A 20,677-nucleotide genomic window follows, 5' to 3' on the forward strand; every position below is an offset into this window, starting at 1 on the left:
AAACGAACACTAAATTTGCGTAACTCACGCACTCCGCAGAACCCTTTAAAAGATGTGTCTGCTAATAACTCGTTCCACGCACGCTTATTAGAGAAGTCGGAATGCGGCCGCCCTCAACACACACGAGCAACCCAGTCACAACCCTTCTGCTTCCTTCCGTCCGCACAGGACACGCGCTAATGGAACTACGAACGCTTCTCAACAGCTCAACCGACTCTGGAACAATGCAGCAGTCTTTACTCGAGCTTCGCAACTCGCACTCTTGCGAACTGCCCTCTACTGCATTGGCCAGCTCACGCTATGGCACACCCGTCGGTCTCGATCGCTGTCTCACCCGCACAGTCCGAGTGATTCCTAACTAAATCATCCCTCTCTTGGCTACTTGACGGGCGGAGAGCTGCACTAATCCCTGAACAATGCAGTTATCTTCCCTTGAGCTACGCAGCTCGCAATCCTGAGAACTACCCTCAACTGCACCATCCAGCTTGCACTTCTCTTCGGCACGCATATCTGACTCGACTTGGGTGCTCGCGTCTGTCGGGTCAGCAGTACTCTGTACTTCGTTAGCAAACTCGCTAAGATTACAAGCGACGCACACGCGCTGGAATTGTGCCAATTCATTCGCAGCTGGCCTAGCTGCCTCTACAGTGCTCTGTTGGCACAGCACCTCGTCGCTCTCACTGCGGCCTTTAACGGCCTCTGTTGTCATTATGGCATCGTTAGCTGCTAGCACTTCGAGTTCACCTACGAACGTGCTGCTAATCTCGCAGCTGCTACTACTTCTCTCGGTTTTCGACTGAAATCTACTACCTACTTCCTGCCACTTTCGCTGCGTCCAGCCTACAGATTTCTCAAGTCGTTGTTGATTTCGTGCGTTTCACTGCTGCAAATCCTGTTCTGTTTGTTCACTGCTGCCATTTCTTTTTCACGCTCTTGGCATTTTCGCTCGCGCTCTTGGCGTTCTTGCCTAATTGATTCCTGTTCCTGTCTTTTGCTTAGAATTCGTTTACCAATTTGTTCTATGAATTTCATATCATTGCCACTTTGCAGAATGGTCTTACGAATTTCTGATTCCGTCAAGTCCTCCTCTACGTCTACCTCGAGCTCTTCACACAACCACAACAGGTCAGCTCCCGTCAAACACAATAGAACCATGGTCGCTACTTTAAGCTTTGGCTCTGCTGTCACACAATACTCGCTGCGATACCCACGCAAATCAGAATACAAGTAAAATATCCCAGCGAAGCAAATCTCCACACACAGAGAAATTGAAGCCTGGTAAATATTACAGCCAAAACCAAAAGCTTACCCACTGAAGCAGCACCATATCACCAGTCCTTCCCCGCCGTATCCAGTCAGTTGCGAGAGGTGGTCAATCTCAAGTCACCTCCAACTTGATCAGGATACCGGTCGATCACCAGGTACCAAAGTCCGTGAGCTGCCGTTGCTGTCTCCGAGTCGTAGGCCGATCTACGAGCCGTAGGCCGATCTCACCGCTGTCATCCAGATGTAAGATTTGAGGAGGTCGATCCCATCGCTGGCATCCAGATGTCGGAGTTTGTCGGACGATCTCGCCGCTGCCACAAGTCGAAGGAGTTGTAGGCCGTAGAGAGGAACTTGGGAGGAACTAGGCGTACAGGGGTTATTTACAGTATTTGCATTTTAAACAAGAGATACATCGACAGTCTAGTGTGGCTCCCAAATTAAGCACGCAAGACGAACATACAGCAAACGAGCACGCAGCTCACGAGCACGAACACGAGCACAGAGCACGACGACGAGCACTGACTAGCATCCGACAACAGCCACTTATAAACACTCCATTGGTCCCTTGTTCCCTAGGTGAGAAAACAGTTCGACCAGTCATGGAAGTTGACCCGTCGGTGGTCCATTATCTTGACTCTTGAAAGGCGCGTCGGTTCCCCGAGCTGACCCCCGCAGCGTGGCTGCCAGTTGCCCATTGTTTTGCGCCTCTAAATCCCAGAGCTGCCTTTCTCCTGTAGTCGCCACGAGTATCAGCAGACTGTGACGAATCCTGGGGCCCCGTACCGCAAAGCACCCTTCTGTTAGGGAAAGATTCATTATGCAAATAAAAGTGAGGCGTGCAGACAGGACACAAGAGTAGAGAAGTGGACAACACGAATGCCGACTATCAACTGAAGGGAGCACTGAGGCGAAAAAAAGAAAGAAGACACAAAACTAATCTGCGCATGCTCAGGAATGGTAACACCACGTGTCAATCGGGTACACGTGCCGGTCTACGTGAGAGATAACTGTTATGGCACTTAATCTCTTGCTTATGTAAAGTAATCGAAGGCTGACTCACGCACGCACTTCCACCATTATATATATGCCAAGCCTCTACTATAAGACGCGTATCTTCATTCTTATGCCTATACAATATCGCGCATTCATCTAACTCTGGCGTGCAGTTACAATCTCGGCAATGTAGCGAAAGATTTGAAGGCGATCCACCGGTTAACAACCTTTTAGGTTCCATTAGCCTCTGATTGGTACACCGTCCCGTTTGCCCTACGTAGAACTAGCCACAGCTAAGGGGAATTTTATAAACCACACCCATACGACAGTCAGTAAAACTGTTGTTCTTAGTGTGCTTTACTGGACAAATATCGGTTCGTTTTTTGCCTTTTACCCGCTCCTCTTTATTCTGCACGGCAGCGCATATCTTACCTAGCTTATTGGGAGCAGTGAAAGCAACATTAACATCATATCTACTAGAAACTTTTTAAGCCTGTGCGAGACTGAATGAATATACGGAATAGCCACTACTCTTTTTTTGCTATTACTGTTTTCGGTAATCACGTCCGTCCCTCTCGAAACCGACTTCTTTAAGCAATCAGCCACAGTGGCCACCGCTGCACTAGGATAACCTGCTTCTAATAGGCGCCGGACCTGCGCATTAAAGCTGGCGCTCATTTTGAGCATGCAGGATCTGGTGAGGGAAGACTTAAGGCACGACATGGCAATTCCGTTTTTTACTAATTTAGAATGCTTGGATTGAAAGTTTAGCAACGGCTTCGAAGATCTTGGGGAGTACTGCCAACAAAGATGATTTTGTTCGAAGATCAAGGAAATGTCAAGAAACTGAATTACGCATCGCTGAGGGAATTCCTTGGTAAACATTAATCCTCCCCCATAAAGTTTAAATTGCTCACTTACTGAGGTAGCAGCGGAATCGAATTCTTCCCTATTGCAGAAAATCAGGTAATCATCAACGTAACGAAATATCTTGATAACGCTATCACCTAACGCTTTCTCTAAGCAGTTGTCAACCTTACTCAGGTAAATGTTGCTAAGAATAGGGGCAACCTTGGAGCCAATACAAATGCCTGATTTCTGCAGAAAAACGCCATCTCTCCACTCAATCAGCGTCGACTTCAAGTACATTGAAAGAATTTCTAGAAAAGCTCCCGTGTAAACACCGCATCTGTCAATAAAAGCTGACTCTTGCACTTGTTCTTTAATGCACTCATTTACGGAATTTAGCAACCCGTCATGCGGCAAGGAATAATACAGGTCTTCGATATCCATACTAAAAGCTGTACAATCAGCAGGATTTCCCTCTCTCAAATACTGAACTAGTGCCTGAGAATTACGTAGGCAAAAGGGGTCTGAAAAAACTAGTGAAGCTAGGCAGTTCTGTAGGTTACTAGCGACTCACACCTGCCACGTCCCTTTCTCCGTCCGAGAAAAACAGTTCTAAGGTGAGGGATTTAGCTTTCTTTACATTACAGACAAGCCTATCAAGATTATGCCTTGACAAGAGGTCAACCACACGTTGCTTAACTATCGAAGGCTTGAGTTTTACTGGCAGCAAATTCTTTTCGATGGCTGAAATCGCTTTTTCTGAAAACATGTCATCTGGCATAATCACGAAATAACCTTCCTTGTCAGATATTACTGGTCTAAGTTTATGCTCCGCAAGGTAATCAACTATCGGTCGGACAGGGCCAGGCGTCTTAAAATGAGAATTGATTGTTTAATGCTAGCAATGCAATCCGAAATACAGCGTGAGCGTTCTTCTTCCGGTACGAACTTGGTTATGCAGCGCGGTATGCTTAAAACGTCAACGGGTTTTATGTTAGGCTTAATACAGTGCTTAGGACCTAAAGCAAGGGTTCTTCTATGGTTATCACTTACGAAGGCGTCTCCAAGAACCAGTACGTTTTTTGACGGTGAATTAATAGAAAGGTGTTTCCTCTTACTTTGTTGAAGCTCCGGAAGTTTCATCCTCCATAGGAAGGCCGCATGTTGCACGGCTAACTTATTCCAATCGGCGTAAGGGCGGTTCCAATGGCGACCGTCTCCCAGGGCCGCGCAACGGACCCTTAGACACTCCTGGTAGAACCTAACTGGGCGTCGTGATTCAGCGGAAAGAATAGCTCCAATCCTCCTGGCATGCCCAGTAGATGGTTCGAGAAAGCCGCACATCATTTGAACTTCCAATGGGACGACACGATTACGACTAAACCACGGCATGGTTCTAGCGCGGAACATACAAATCGCAATTAGGGAAGCTAACGAAGCAGGATTGTGCGGTGCTTTTCTAGAAATTCTTTAAATGTACTTGAAATCGACGCTGATTGGGTGGAGAGATGGCGTTTTCCTGCAGAAATCAGGCATTTGTATTGGCTCAAAGGTTGCCCCTATTCTTAGCAACATTTACCTGAGTAAGGTCCACAACTGCTTAGACAAAGCATTAGGTAATAGCGTTATCAAGATATTTCGTTACGTTGATGATTACCTGATTTTCTGCAATAGGGAAGAATTCGATTCCGCTGCTACCTCAGTAAGTGAGCAATTTAAACTTTACGGGGGAGGATTAAAGTTTACCAAGGAATTTCCTCAGCGATGCGTAATTCAGTTTCTTGACATTTCCTTGATCTTCGAACAAAATCATCTTTGTTGACAGTACTCCCCAAGATCTTCGAAGCCGTTGCTAAACTTTCAATCCAAGCATTCTAAATTAGTAAAAAACGGAATTGCCATGTCGTGCCTTAAGTCTTCCCTCACCAGATCCTGCATGCTCAAAATGAGCGCCAGCTTTAATGCGCAGGTCCGGCGCCTATTAGAAGCAGGTTATCCTAGTGCAGCGGTGGCCACTGTGGCTGATTGCTTAAAGAAGTCGGTTTCGAGAGGGACGGACGTGATTACCGAAAACAGTAATAGCAAAAAAAGAGTAGTGGCTATTCCGTATATTCATTCAGTCTCGCACAGGCTTAAGTTTCTAGTAGACATGATGTTAATGTTGCTTTCACTGCTCCCAATAAGCTAGGTAAGATGTGCGCTGCCGTACAGAATAAAGAGGAGCGGGTAAAAGGCAAAAAACGAACCGATATTTGTCCAGTAAAGCACACTAAGAACAACAGTTTTACTGACTGTCGTATGGGTGTGGTTTATAAAATTCCCCTTAGATGTGGCTAGTTCTACGTAGAGCAAACGGGACGGTGGGTCAATTAGAGGCTAATGGAACATAAAAGTTCGTTAACCGGTGGATCGCCTTCAAATCTTTCGCTACATTGCCGAGATTGTAACTGCACGCAAGAGTTAGATGAATGCACTATATTGTACAGGCATGAGAATGAAGATACGCGTCTTATGGTAGAGGCATGGCATATCTATAATGGTGGAAGTGCGTGCGTGAGTCAGCCTTCGATTACTTTACATAAGCAAGAGATTAAGTGCCATAACAGTTATCTCCCACGTAGACCGGCACGTGTACCCGATTGACACGTGTTGTTACCATTCCTGAGCATGCGCAGATTAGTTTTGTCTTCTTTCTTTTTTTTCGCCTCAGTGCTCCCTTCAGTTGATAGTCGGCGTTCGTGTTGTCCACTTCGCTACTCTTGTGTCCTGTCTGCACGCCTCACTTTTATTTGCATAATGAATCCTTAACAACTAGCTCAGCTTTCTGTCGTGCAAAGTTAGGGAAAGCTCTTCTTGCTGCAGAGAGAGACCATGACGACCCGGCAAATCAACCAACAATGCACGGGGCGCCAAACGTGGCCCGCCCTGCGGCCTTCACAGATTCTCCGAACGAGGCGCATGGTAGGTTAGCGCTGTCGTCCTCGCTGGTTCTCCGAAGGGCGCCAGCACCGCGGGTCGACCGAAGCACGTGCAGCGGGCTGAAATAGCTTTGCAGAGCAGCACCCCTGCAAGCCGATCCTAACAACGGGCACTCACGGTATGAGGCCACAATGGCGGCCGTCCAAATGAGCAGAGAGAAAATATACAAATACGAACGAACGGCAACATCTTTAAACTATAGAATATTAGAATATTGATATGCTGTTATGTGACACTTTGGCGGAAGTGTAGCTTGATTATTGTTTTTATTTGCGCTCTATAGATGGACGCCATAACCGAACGTTCTTCAGCTTCAGCCAAACGCGAGCGCAGTCATATCTCCTCTGCCTTGTGTAGCTCTCAAGGAGCATGCCGGGAAGAGCATCGCCGATGCGGTCTTGTTGTAACGGTGGGGTCGCGCTTTGTTTCATCACTTTAACCACGTTTAAACGCTCTCCGATTTCGTGCTGTGCGCTTACCAAGCGTGTTGTGTGTCTGAGTCGCTCGTGACGCGTGGTAGAGTTACCAAAAAGACTCCTAAAGGTGCGCGAGCCGCTGAAAAGAAGCACTGCCGCCGTAAAGGAGCGACATATTGGCGCGCTTCGTGGCGCTGGCCGCTGCAAGGACCCACATTGCCGATGGAACGTGGTAAAAGTTCTTCGCTTGCGCGGTGAACATCGCTTATGTTGTGACTGCTGTAACGGATACTGAAGACAGCAATAAATGTGACCCAGGTAAGCAATGCTTCTTGTTAAATTATTTATTTGCTGGTGTGTGTGTGTGTGTGTGTGCGTGCGTGTGCGTGTGTGTGTGTGTGTGTGTGTGTGCGTGTGCGTGTGTGTGTGTGTGTGTGTGTGTCGTATATTTCACCGTAAATTCATGCTCATGCTTATGCTACTGAGTTTTATTGAAGCGCACTACTCTCTCGCTTCATAAACACGTTCTTTTTTATCTCTATGAGTGACCGTGTGATTATTCTTAAATCTCGAGTACATGTTGCACTTTTGTGCGTACGCACAGCATTAGACATCACGCAGGGAACTGGTGTTTTGTGCTGACATGGTCATATGTTTACAAATGAATTGTAAGCTATCCTTCATTCAAGAAAAATAAATGCAGTAGTTCATTTCGTAATCAGTTGATATCGCGTTTTTACTGTTAAACCGTCACATTCTTCCGGTGTTGTTATTTGTACTCAAGAGGAGTACGAACTGACTTGGAAATTAATTTGGATGATTAGTTTGAATTGATCAATGTTTTTTAAATTTTTAACCTTGAATGTTTATTGTTACTGAAATGTGCTTGATAGGACATAGTTAAATTTTGCTCGTTTAATTATATGTTCAGTGGTAATATTTTGCCTGTTTGTGGTTAATTTATGCCTCTTTCATTACATGTTGATTGCTGTTTGCAGTGCGACTTAAACGAGTAAATGTAAGAGTTTAAGATTACTATTCTGTTCTTGTAGGCTCCACTGGAGATCGGGGAATTAGCAGCTCACATACTGGCCGCAAACAGACACAATTGTGCTGTCAACAGGGCTGAGGTCGTCTTCCTTATGATAGTATAAAACTTATATGTATTTCTATTTAGACATATTGTACACGAATCTTCAACATTTATGTCTATTTGCATCATTCCTGGTGCTTCTGTAGCAATAAATGTGTTCGGCCACGCAGCGCTATGCTCGAAGGTTTTTTTCATTATTGCTTCATGGCCGTGAAGGAAAAAAAGAGACCAACCTTGAGTTCCCAAACTGTCCGCGTACAAACGAACATTGCATGTATAGATGCCATAGGTGTCCTGTTAGTGTCACATGGCCTTCTGTGATCCTCATACATTATCGCAGTAAAACACAGCGAAAAGCGTCTATCATGCTTAGACGATAGCCTGTTTAACAAGATCAGCGTGCTTTAAAGTGGACTTTGGGAGTGAATACTTGTGGTGCCAGCAATAGAAATGTATATAACAACGTGATCAAACTCAGTAGGCTTGATTTTCTATTTGCAATATGAGCAGTTACTTTAACTACCTACAAATGTTAACTAGTGAGCTATACTTTATTTAAGGTGATACTTGATATTTGTGGTGGCGTGTGTGTTGTATCATACAAGTGCCACAATTGAAGTGTGATGATCTTACTATTTTACATTGCTACGCATTAGTCAGCGTGTTTGAAATATTCGTCTGGTATATTTGCTAAGATATTAGTATTAGCTCACATGCATGCAAGCATTGCTTGTACTACTGGCATGAACACGTATAGACGTGTAATTTCAACATCCGTCCTTAATTTTATTCTTGCTCAATTACAGCATAAAAGGCTGCTTTTTTGTCTCCCTCCCGCTTGCCACATAATATTGGCTTGGAAGCGCTGTACATGGCTCCGTGGTAGTGTTTCTTTTTCAGATGTTACCCATATTCAAACATTTATAATCTTTCATTTTTGCATTTGCTATAATATATTTGGAGTGTCTTTGGAACCATATTCTTAATGTACACCAAGGTGTGCAACAATACTTGTGTGGTCTTAAAAGGTGATATAATAACAACTGTCCCATTCCTGTTGTTGTGCCTGTAACATCATGGTGCAGTTCAAAATTTCCTGGTTTTCTTGTTTGCTAACCGCAGTGCAAACTTATACAGGCGGTTAACAGTATTTCACTGATGTCATGTATAGCTCATAGTGTATTATGACGCAAATGTTACTAGTTTTGAGAGATACTTATTGCTCACATGAACGGAGGAAATGCTTCCTCCAGTGCTTTCATGGACATGTATAGAGCTTTAATTTCAAAATTTGTTTTTTATGTTATCTTTGTTGAGACGTAGGCTGAAAGAATTGTATTTAGTCTTTATGCTAATTTACATTTATATTGGCTTGGAAGCATGCATAGCCTTATGGCCCCGTCTTCTTTTTCAGGGGTCACCATAGCCGAAACTATATTTTTTTTTTCATTGGCTACATTGCATTGGGAGCGTCTTTGTGTCCTGCTCTAAAGCTGCACAGGATGTGTAAAGCTTTTTTTTCCCGGTACTGTCCAAGCTGGATCTGAACACAAGTGTCCAATTCATGCTTTAGTGCCTGCGATCTCATATACTTAACCTTTGCCTTGTTTTCTTGGTTCCTGTCACAAAAACTTGCACCTCGCTCGCCGATCCGGCTGCCAGGCGCAAGCCGACGGAGCACAGGGGTCCGCTTTACGCTTCGCCCCGGCCTACAAGCGAGTGGTCTTTGTGCAACATTTATTTATTCAGGGTTGGTCAGCCCGAGCAAGGCGCCCGTGTATCGGTGCGTCGGCAATCACGAAGCAACTCGTTGAAAGGGGATAACAAGCGTTTAATCATACACAAAACTGATCAAGGTCAGTAAGAGAACAAAGGATTCAAAGTAGGAACGAACAGAATTGGCGAAAAGCACATACAACTCGAAACGAGACCAGAACATACAATAATCAGGCAGGGTTACAACAACAGTAAACAAAGGAGTTTAGAGGCACAGGAGTCATTGAGAGTTAGCAGAACAAAGAAGAAGAGGACAAGCCGGCGGACAGACCATATCGGAGCGCGGCGAAGAACGGGGACGGCTCGTGTGGCAGTCGTTGCGGCGATGGCTCGAAGGCGGCGGGCCCGGTGCGATGAAGCGCGCGCCTCGCCGTCAGGAATTCGGCCCCGCACGCCGCAAAGACTCACACAACCTTCTTCGCTGCCTCTTTCCAACCGACTGTGTCCCTTCCCACCGAACTGCTAACGAGCTGGCGGAGCGAAGACGCTGGTTAAAGACAGCGCTGTGCCCAGCGGTTATTGACGGGCGTTTTTTCCTCGGCGCCACCGAAGACAGCATGCGCACTGTCGATTTATGGCCCGGCCGTCTCCGCGATCCCGACCAGCGGAAGCGACCGAACAGTGGACACAGGGCGCACAACTCTCTTCACCGTGCGCTCTGCCTGCTCCACTCTGGTAATCTTACACCGCGGCCAAGCCCCGACTCCTGTCGAAGGGGACAGCGAAGCCGCCTCCGAAGAACAGCCGCTTGCGCGGCTCACAAAGCCGACCGTCTCCAGATGCCCCTCGACCCTGGGCCGTCCTCTCCGCCCCCTCTCGCGGCCTCTTCCCGTAGCCTCGGAACGGTATGCCCGAAAACGCACTCTAAAGAAATATGCATATAACATGGTTGGCGCCGGTCTGTGACAGTTCCTGACTGCATTACAAACTTTTACATAGACAGTTAACACGGATTTAATGATGACATGCATGGCTCAAACACCGCGCTATGATACAAGTGATTTCCTGCGATATTTTGCGACTGATACTATTCTTTTGAAGTTTCAAATCTAGTCATGTGCCAGCAAGGCCTGCATTCTAAACAACCCTATACTATAGTTGTGGAACTGTCAGTTTATGCTCGAAATATTTATACAAGCTAACTGTGCCTTCTCCTCAGGCCTTCATATTGTGTTTTGAACTGTCTTGTTGGGAACATTACCGTTACATGTTTGCTCAAATGTTGAGCAATAGATTATCTCACGGGGAGTTTCATTTCGTCAGAAATCTGAACTGATATTATCAGTAGCCCTTTGCTGGTTGATATACAACGATTTAAGTGATTTAAATGGAAGCAACCTTTTGTTACCCCATTCAGCTGCACCGTTTTTTACAGATAATTTGATATGGGCCCCGCTCTTTACATGGTCCGCCGAGCCGTTTGCGGCTTAGCTACGGGGACGCGCCACCTGTTGGGTTTTGTGCCGGAGAGGCCAAACCCGCGCGTGGTGCCACTCAGCCGGCTTTCGCCAAACAACGTAGGTGCGTCATTTCCTTCTTTCGCGCTTCTCTTTGCGTGTGCCTCTTCTTTCTTGCGCGCTTCTTTGCGTGGCCGAATTAAGCAGACTACATCCGTGCGCGGAGAAATTTGAGCCCTCGCGGAGGACGCCACTCGGCCAGTCCTTTTTGGACACTGTCTCTTCACGCGCTTGCGCTTCGAAATAGTTCACCTGTTCACCTCGTGTGGTTTCCACACCAAGGGGTGTCCCTGTGTCTCTCAGCCTAATCAAAAAAAAAACTGCGTTTTGTTGGCAACTTGGAATTTACACAAGCCGTAGCATCTCCTCTTCGACCGCAAGGATATGTAGTGAAAAAAAAAATGTTCTCTACCCCTCAAAAAGCACAACAAAGGTGAGCGCGGAAGAACAGATCTTTACTTACGAACGGCATAGTAAGTGACAGACGCACATTCTTTTTGGGTACAATATTGTAGCTGTTAAGCAATTAATAAAGAAATTTTTGCTTTGCCCGTGCACAACATCAAGCGTTCAGACCCTTGACTCGTGTTGTTGCTGTTTTTCTCCTCTTGCGCATGCACTTACGTTTACTGTGTGGATTGTTCCAAAGGTATCATTCCGCATGCAAAAATTTAAAAAAGAAAATCAGTCAGCTGTAATTCATTTTTCCTTTTCATTTTCGCATGCTAAATGATACCTTAGGAGCAATCCACCGAGTAAACACAAATGCATGTACAAGAGAAGAAAAACAGCAACAGCGCGAGCCAATGGTCGGAACACTTGACGTTGGCAAAGCGAAAATTTGCGCCATTTATTGGTTAGCAGCTGCACAATTGTAACCCAAAAGAATGTGGGTCTGTCACTTACAATATACCATTCGAAAGTAAAGAAATTTCTGTAGCTCCCGCGCTCACCTTTCTTGCGCCTTTTAGGGGAGTAGGTGGCATTAATGTCTTCATATCGTGGAGGTCGAACAGGAGATGCTGCCGTACGCGTAAGGTCTAAGTCGCCTGCAGAATGTAATGTTTCTTTTTTCTTAGGCTGAGAGGGACACACTTTGCCCTGGAAACCGCACGAGGCGGACACGTGAACTACTCTGGAGCGCAAGCGCGTGCAAAGGAGAGCGTCCGAAAAAGCGCGTCCTCCGCGAGGGCGCACATTTCTCCGCGCACGGTTGTGGGCTGCCTACGGGTTCATTCACACCGGCGACTGGCAGTGGTCGCAAACGGTCGCTTTTCTCGAAAAGCGATCATTTTGGGCCAGTCGCTCTCTGCGCGATTTTGCAGTCGCGCGACCGTGGTCGCAGAACTGATAAACCAATAATTGGCGCACCGGAATGATCTTTAATATGTCTACATCCGGCCTCCTCCCGCGTCGCGGCGAATTCCGCGTAGAATTGGAGAATTCTCGCTGATAACGATAATCTCCGGGATTGCGACTTGCGGGTCGCTCACAGCCGGGCTTGCTGGTGTGAAAATCAGTCGCCTTCGGTCGCGTTTTGATCGCGAGTCGCAAATGGTCGCGCCATCTCCTTAAGTCGCCGGTGTGAATGAGCCCTAATACGGCCGCAGAAAGAAGCGCGTAAGAAAGAACAGGCGCGTCCCCGTTGCTAGGCGACACCGGCTATACGGAGCATGCGCAGCGCAGTGGCCATCTGGGACCTCCAGCAAGCCACTTTGTGTAAACATTTTGATGGTTCAACCGGTATACTGTAGCACGTAACCTCTATATTTAGGCAAATGCGCTCAATACTGTATGCCTATACTAGCGGTTAAACTGTTGTAACCTCTAGTTAAGGTGCACGCCTGCTTACCTTTAATAGAAGTTAAATTTGTAAAAGTTGATGCTTAACTTATATATTAAAAGTGCAGAAATCTGCGAGAATATACCCCTTTAATAAACGTTACCGTGCTAAGAGTGTATGAGCGAGTCACGAAGCAACGAATCGTTCTGAACAGTTTTGTCCCAACGTATACGTGTCATTTCATTCCACATGCATGTTGTGACACGCCGCGCTAGCCCAGTCGTTGCGCTGCTGAGCTCGACGTCGCAGGCCCGGCGTCCGTGTTTCGATGGGCTCGGAATGCAGAAACGCACGGATATCGAAATGTAGGTGCACGATAAATAAGCCCGAGTGATCTAAAGTAATCCTACGGCATGCCTTATGATCAGATCGCTGTTGTGGCTCGTGAAACTTGGGGAAATTAAGGGACTGCGAAGGAAATTATTACGCCCATTTTGCTCAATATCTGTTTCATCTAGAAATGTATCATCTTCTTTTTTTTCTTGTGATGCCATATATGGCTTTTTTTATCTAGCAGACAGCCACCGAAGGAGGTCCCATTGCCCGAGCCAGAAGGGACGAGCTGACGTAACGTTTAAGTGACCTCCTCTGCCGTCACACGAGAGGTATCCTAGTGAAAGACACGTAGCGGCACCTCTATTGCCGTGATTTGCTCGCTCAATGTTCTCGTTCACGTAGTCTTTGTTACCGAAGCCTTATCTTTTAATATAGATCTACATAAGGGTTTCCTTCAGTGTCATTTCAATCAATGTTTTTTATTGCGCGATATGGTGTTCCTTTTTTCCTGTGCTTGTTTCATTTGTCAAAATTCAAGATATATTGTGGTGTTTCAGCTTTCGTGTAATGAAATAGCTCTGTGGGACTGCTTGAAAAAAATTGAGATTTTGACGATCGAATGACAATGACATCTTGAGGCACGCCGCAGTTGCGGAGCGAGGAATATTTAGCAGCACTTGAGGTACTTTTCGGGCACACAAAGTTCGCCGCCATGGCCGCGAATGAAGCCCGCGACCTCGTTTCCGGCAGCACAACGTCATAGCGAATGAGCCAGCGCGGCCGGAGAAACTGTGCGGTACAAACTGCACCTCGACGGTGGCGTCACACTTGCGGCGTTCCACTGTGGCCGAGCGTGGTTTCGTTGTGCCACGCAGGCTTGCACGCAGACGGACCCGGAGTCGCTGGACCCGGTGCTGCGACCCCGCACCTATGTTCCGCACACGGCCGGCAGCGTTGGCCAGTGGTCGCGCGTGACTGATAACCTGCTGCTCCGAGAGGCGCCCGTCAAGGTGGGGGAGCCCGATCTACCTGCGGTGTTGTTTCGAACAGTGTGGAATGGCTTCCTCGGCTGGTCTGCAGTTTGACATACGCAGTGAAACCGGACACAAAACAGGGCTTCGCATCACGGCGCACATAGTGCCCAAGTGTGATGTACGCCTGCCGTCAGACTTAGTACGGGCATGGAAGACAAATTTCTAGAGGTTCAACTTGGACAACTACCGTAAAGAGCAAATATTCAGTGTTTTAGAAAGAATACACCTTAAGATAGGACATTTGAGGCAGCCCATCCAGCAATAACTAGTATTCCCCGCAGTAGAAACAAAAAAGCGCTTAAAAGGCATGTTCGGGCTAAAGACGGGGAATGCGGTAGATGAAAATTCAAGACGATCAGCAAAATGTGAACAAGGTGAATGCAGGAGCCAATGTTTCGACCTGTGGACTTGTCTTCTTCAAGGCGACGTATGCTTTCCTCGCCACAGTATATATAGGTGGCGTTCTTCTAAAGGGGAGAGGGTGTGAGATGGGAGGATGCGGAAACGAGGGAAAATTTGTTAACGTGTCGAATTGAGAGTAAAGGAACGCTGTGTACAAGGTCAAAGCCAGCCTCCCCCCCCCCCCACCCACCCCTGTTTGTCAACGCACGTGCGTTAGCCGGTGTGTCAAGAACGTCTGACACGCCGGCTGACAAAAAAAGATGCCGCCCTATAGGTGCAAAACCTGCAGGCACCTTCAAAGTGACATTAAAATTAGAAGCACCGCAAATAGTTATACCCTTTAAGTCAAATCTAGCTTCACTTGTACAAGTTCGGGTGTGATTTATACGCTTGACTGTTCCTTCTGTAAGAAACAATATATCGGTGAAACAGGACAGTCAATGAACGTCAGATTAAACGGACATCGCGCGGACACAGCTAAAAAGCTTCCCAAAGCCGTCGCCGAGCATTTCAACCAACCAGGTCATAACTTTGATCAACTTCAACTCTACATCTTACAGTCAAATTTCCGTTCTGAACGAGAAAGAAAATACAGAGAATCATACCTTATCCATAAGTTCAAGACATTGCAACCAATAGGCATAAATGTTTCAAAGGGAGCTTTAGAATCTATTCGCTATGCTAAACTTCAAGCTATCGGCAGCATCACTCAGTTTGATTTCTTGGCGTATCCCTCCCGCCTTTTTTTCCTTTTTTTACTTTCCTTTCTTCTTTTTTTTTTGTCAGCCGGCGTGTCAGACGCCCTTGACACACCGGCTAACGCGCGTGCGTTGACAAACCGGGGTGGGTGGGGCGGGGGGGGGGGGGGAGGCTGGCTTTGATCTTGTACACAGCGTTCCTTTACTCTCAATTCGACACGCTAACACATTTTCCCTCCTTTCCGCATCCTCCCGTCTCACCCCCTCTCCCCTTTGGAAGAACCCCACCTATATATACTGTGGCGAGGAAAGCATACGTCGCCTTGAAGAAGACAAGTCCACTTGTCGAAACGTTTGCTGCAGCATTCGCCTTGTCCACGTTTTGCTCATCATGTTCGGGCTAAGTATGACAACGGCTGTGCATGATATTATCACATTGTAACGATGGTACCACACTGGAACTTGAACCAGTACCATTTGGCCAGTTTATTATCGTTCCTTGTCTGTCACTTGTACTGACTCTCACGGAGTGGGTCGAGTGGATTTTTGTTATTATGCGATCATTAGAATTTTGTGCTATCGTATCTTAGAAAATGTGCACGATGGCCATGGCCGCCGCCCGGCTGGGGAAGGTATGGCCGCCGCCACCTCTCCCCGCTTCCACCCCCCTTGACCCCAGCAAGGACACTTAATAAACTTCTCTCTCTCTCTCTCTCTCTTGCGCCCTGAGTCGCTTGTAATAGGTGGCGGGCACAGAGGCTAGGCGAGCCGAAATGCCGAGTGTTTCGCACACTCCTAGTGTTGGAGGTCGCGCCATCTCAAATGTCGGAGACGCATTGAAGCAAAAAGCAACACAAATCGTTCGCGCCGCTGTTCCCGCCATCGTTGCGACAGCGAGTGTTAATGTTGATCAAGTGAGACCTGCTCGTGTCCTCCTACGCACGTCCGCGTTTGTTAATTTATTTAGTGGACGAGCGTTTCCTGCCACTCATACAGCTCATAAAACCTCTCTTCGTGTACTGAAAAGTACTTTCTAGTACTTTTCTATGCTTATCAATACTTTGCCTCTAGGGCAAGACGAAGTCATTTCTTTGTTAGATTTGTGCATACTAATGACCGCCAGTGAATGGAAGCGCTTCCCCGCCTATGACATTTCATTCATCACTCCCTTCTCTTACGCCTTCGTGCACTGACGGCTTGATGGTATTGAAATAAATAAACAGGTAGTCTCAATGTAGGAGTGGTCAAGTGTTGTGAGAATCGCCCAAGTGCTATAGGTATCTGACCTGGAGGCTTAAGCAGCTGCAGTACGCCCCCCTCCCGGTAACAATGCTACGTGGGTGGTGACGACCGGCTCGTCACGTGATGTTCTGCGCATCTTGATGCAATCGGGGCCATGGTTTTCTAGGCCGACGCAATGCAGGCTCTCGGGGAGGCTGCTTCAGGACAAATACAGCAAGCCCTTGTGTATCAGGCGTGCGTCCCTCCAGGGCCAGTGGTCAGCGATGAACGCAGGAAGGCTGGAAAGTTTGTCTAGAGTCGTGCACTCGGCTTTTTGTGCTCGCAGTCTGTAGCAGTCGGTTAAGTTCGTCTTGTGTCTAGTTTCACTTTTTCTTCAACCGTTGCCTCTTCCTGGTGAAGACTACATCGGACTCCGCAGGATGAAAAGCGGAGAAGGCAGCTGGAAGGGGCGTTTATGCGAAAAAACTTCCGCACGAAAAGCGAAACACGAAAAACCTTCCGCGCGACTACTCATATGGCACTTCTCGCGTGATTTGGCGGCCTTTTTTCAGGCTTAAGAAATTTATGTGGCACGTATAGAGCAACAGAAACATGGATGATAATTTTTTCATGATGCCCAAAAATTGTTCATTGAAAATTTTTCTCTGAATATAATATTTGATAAGTTAATTATTAATACTAATCACGTAATTAAGTGAAAGACGAAGAATGGGCTTACTTGCTTCAAGCGACAGAAAGTACCATTGCCTTGGTCCTGTCCAGCTACGTGGCACTCGCGTCTTTTTAAATTTTGGCACCAGTTACGTAGGGCACTATGTATGCGCTTGAAGACGGTCTTAGATCGCGCGTCGCGTAGCACCTTTGTCGTTGTTCTGCATCTGTGTTTTGCTGCGAAGCTGTATGCGGCTAGCTGATCTTCAGTCCGTCCGTCTGTCGCCTGTATGCCGAAAACTCCGGGGCAACACCATGCGCATGCTTGAAAAAAAAAAGACAGGCGTGCGATTGGCTGTGCCAGTAGTGACGTCGTTGTTCTCCCTCGCAGCCGAGCGCACGCGCAGCAGTTTCTCCCTCGCTCCGAAATGTGTAGGCGACGCATCATACCTACTCCTGAAGAGCAGGCAGCCTTTGATCAGCATTGCCGCGAGCCGAACCGGTAAAAATCTCCGCCGTGCCCGTGCCGCAGCCAGAAGACAAGAACAGGCCCGTGCAGCCGAGTGTAAGCAGCAACTGCGTACCGAGGAACCGGCAGCCTACCAAGCCGTCATTTAATGAACCGTCGGGATTAACCCAGAAATAAACGCCGGCGCACGCATTTCAGTTTCGCGGGTTAACCATCTTTACGGAGTGCTCGGGCGATGACTTTTTGTTGAGCGTTGCTTGCTGCTGTTATGTAGTACATTACTGCCCGGAGTAATTGTGCCCTAATATCCTTGACAAGCATTACGTAAACCAATAAGTGACTCCCAATATATAGCGAAGGAATGCGGTTATCTTTCTCATATATATTAGTTTACCTTGTTATGCTTCTACTTCAGTCATTCTCATGTTTTTATTCCTTATGTATTTTAAGCAATTCATAGCTCTCAGTTTTAGGCCTCTCTACAGCCACGTCACATCAGCCATTAGTCCACTGAGTATTCATCATCACTGCCTTGACGCTTTTTGGCATCACTTGGCCCTTGCGCCAATAAAAACTACATATCATCATCACCTTATGTTTTTACAATCCCCTTCGACTTAAGTGCAAGAGGGACTTACAAATCTAATAGGCCCCACTGTATCGTTGGCAATAATATTACACTTGGAGTTGTAATGGTGCTACCGATGTAGTAAATATCACGACAGAGGATCATTAACATACGTGTAGTACTAGTACTATGTTAGTATTATTTGCTAGTCTCAGAAGATAGTGAAAAGTGCTATCACTTTACAAGCTTCACTCGGTAAGCGGCTAGTACTTTTTGTGACATATAGCGTGTTAGTATTTATTGGTTAATATGACATTTTTTTTTAGTTTGGCTTGGTTGGAGGAGCTATACAACACGGTGGATACTAGCGCCTATGGGTCCACCATGCCTTATTTTTGATTCTCGTGTTTCTCTGCGCCTGACATTTTGTCAAAATGTATCAGCAGGCCCACTTCACTGCTTGAATCCGGATATTACAGCCATCCTTTTTTTTTCTAGGCTGATTATTAGCGGAAAAAGGAAGGCAACACTTCCCTGCTTTCTTTTTCTTTCACCACTAGGACTACGACGCCAATTACGTCACTGGGATAAAACAAGTCGGTAATTTTGCGCACCTGCGTCAGGCTGTTTACTGTTTTCTTTTACATTCCAGAAATACTCATGAAAAAATCGTGGGTACATTCATCATTTCTTGGAACGCACATCTATTATAAGTTGCGGTGAAAGGAACAAGTAGATATATATCAACTACGTAAATAAAAAAAGACCATTGAACAGTGACTCACATCGAAGAATGACAGGCCCTTCAGTGGCGCATTAGTGTAATGTGTGCATTGTTGAGACAGCAATACCTTCGGAAGGCGCGCACATTTTTAGATTGCACTACCTCCGTTGTCAGCCTATCGGGGCCATCTCGGTTCAATTTCGTCGTTTTCGCGCCAAATACGTAATATTTACTGCTCTGTACTAGCTCTAGAGTAACTTGTCTTTCTTTTTCCTGTTGTAATCTTCACGTTCTCTTTATTGTCCTACATGCACTACGATACATCGAATAGTCAAAATTACGAGACTAACTTAGCCAATAACTTTTATTCCATGAATATCAAATAGATTTGACGTCGCCAAGGAGGACCTTGCTTTCAAAACACTATGCTGAGCAGCTCCAGTGGTCAGATAAATATATGTTAGGCTCGAAGCCAGACTCTCGTTGTTTTTCTCTTCTTCCTCCTTTATAGCCCCACTCTGCCTTGAAAAGGACGACGCTCTCCATTTTATGCTTCAAATGTGTAATCCACCAAACTCGTCTCCCCAAATCCCCATGAGCAGACTGCGGCCTCTGGGGTCGATCGCCAGGTGGCCGTGCAGCAGCACCAGAGCGCGAGCGGCAGCCTACGGCACGCCGTTCGACCCTGCAAGCCGGCCAGCCACTCGTACGGAGTGTCCCCGTTTGCGCAGCGAAGCCGACTCAACGCAACCACCAGCAAGCATCAGCAGCGGTGAGTCTCGCGTCGCTTCAGCATTCATTCATTCACTCTTCCTTGAGATACAGTTTACTGCTTCGTCAGCATTGGAACAGCTGCGCCAAATTATGGCTAGAGTATTGCGCTGCGACATCCTGCTCTAAAAGGGCATTTTGGTGAAACATTACGCCGAGCATGTGCCAAAGCAGCATAAGAAAGCTTTGTTCAGTTCATGCTGCCTCGCTAGCAAAACTGGAGTCAGAACCTGAAGCACGCTATCGTAATCATCGTGTAGATTAACAAAGTGGCCATAGCCAAGAATGTCACAGACGCTATTGGTCCTGCATTTGCTGTTTTCGCCCTTTTGTGCGATTTCTCCCCAGCGGAGGTTCTAGTGTAACGCCGTAGCTCCGTTCTGTCTGGGCTGCATTCTCTATTGCTCATACTTGTGGGCCGCAAAGTTCACCACGGAGGCTCTCGGGTTAAGAAGAAGCCTCGGATAATGTCTCATGCGACATTGCTCGGCATCTAATTGTTGACAGCCCACCTTTGGTGGGAATTCTTTAAATGCGTGTAAACAACCGCGGGCATATAATTTGATATTGTTGGGGACCGTTCTTGCAACCCTGCACAATCGAACAACAAATCCTGTGGTGGCAATAAACGTTTCTCTTGCACTCGAGTATCACCAGTGGTCGCGCTTATGGGAAATCTTTGTGCGTCGCAGAGACGGGCGTAGCGTTTTGCTTTCGTCCTGCTGCCCACGAGCACGTGCCAGCTGTAGTACTTCACACCAATCAGGCAAGTTGGCGCATGTTACGCCTAATTAAAACAGTCGCAGTTTCGCCTGAAGGGTTAAGCATTGATTGTGATAGCAAATTATTAGACAGCTATGTGTAGCAAGGTTAGTTGTTTAATCGACTGAATAAACTGCTGTAAACATTAGCTTACTAAGTTAGCACTCATGCTGTCACGGACGCCCAGAGAAACATGAACGCATGCCACTCGATGACCGCGGACACTCGTTTTCAGGACGCTGACATGAAGAGCGGCAGCCCTGGCGAGCCAATTGCCCTTCTTGTGGCCTCCAGCTTCAACGCCAACTATGCGCTCGAGAACACAGCGCACATTTAGTTGTCAGCTATGCCGGGTCACCTAGCCTTCTAGCCCACGATCCAAGACCGGGCGCGCGCCGCCAAAGTAGA

At 46.9% G+C, this 20,677-nt stretch overlaps 1 protein-coding gene across 1 annotated transcript in view; it reads left to right on the plus strand.

Annotated features, from left to right (window-relative positions):
* The window catches only part of LOC142568094 (uncharacterized), a 350,446-nt gene that overhangs the window by 145,548 nt on the left and 184,221 nt on the right, over positions 1-20,677 (plus strand). The window contains exon 9 of the mRNA XM_075678185.1: positions 19,339-19,508. Within this exon, the coding sequence (XP_075534300.1) occupies positions 19,339-19,508 (170 nt within the window). The remainder of the gene's footprint in view (positions 1-19,338; positions 19,509-20,677) is intronic.

This window comes from Dermacentor variabilis, unplaced genomic scaffold, assembly GCF_050947875.1.
Source record: "Dermacentor variabilis isolate Ectoservices unplaced genomic scaffold, ASM5094787v1 scaffold_16, whole genome shotgun sequence".
Taxonomy (NCBI): Eukaryota; Metazoa; Arthropoda; class Arachnida; order Ixodida; family Ixodidae; genus Dermacentor; species Dermacentor variabilis.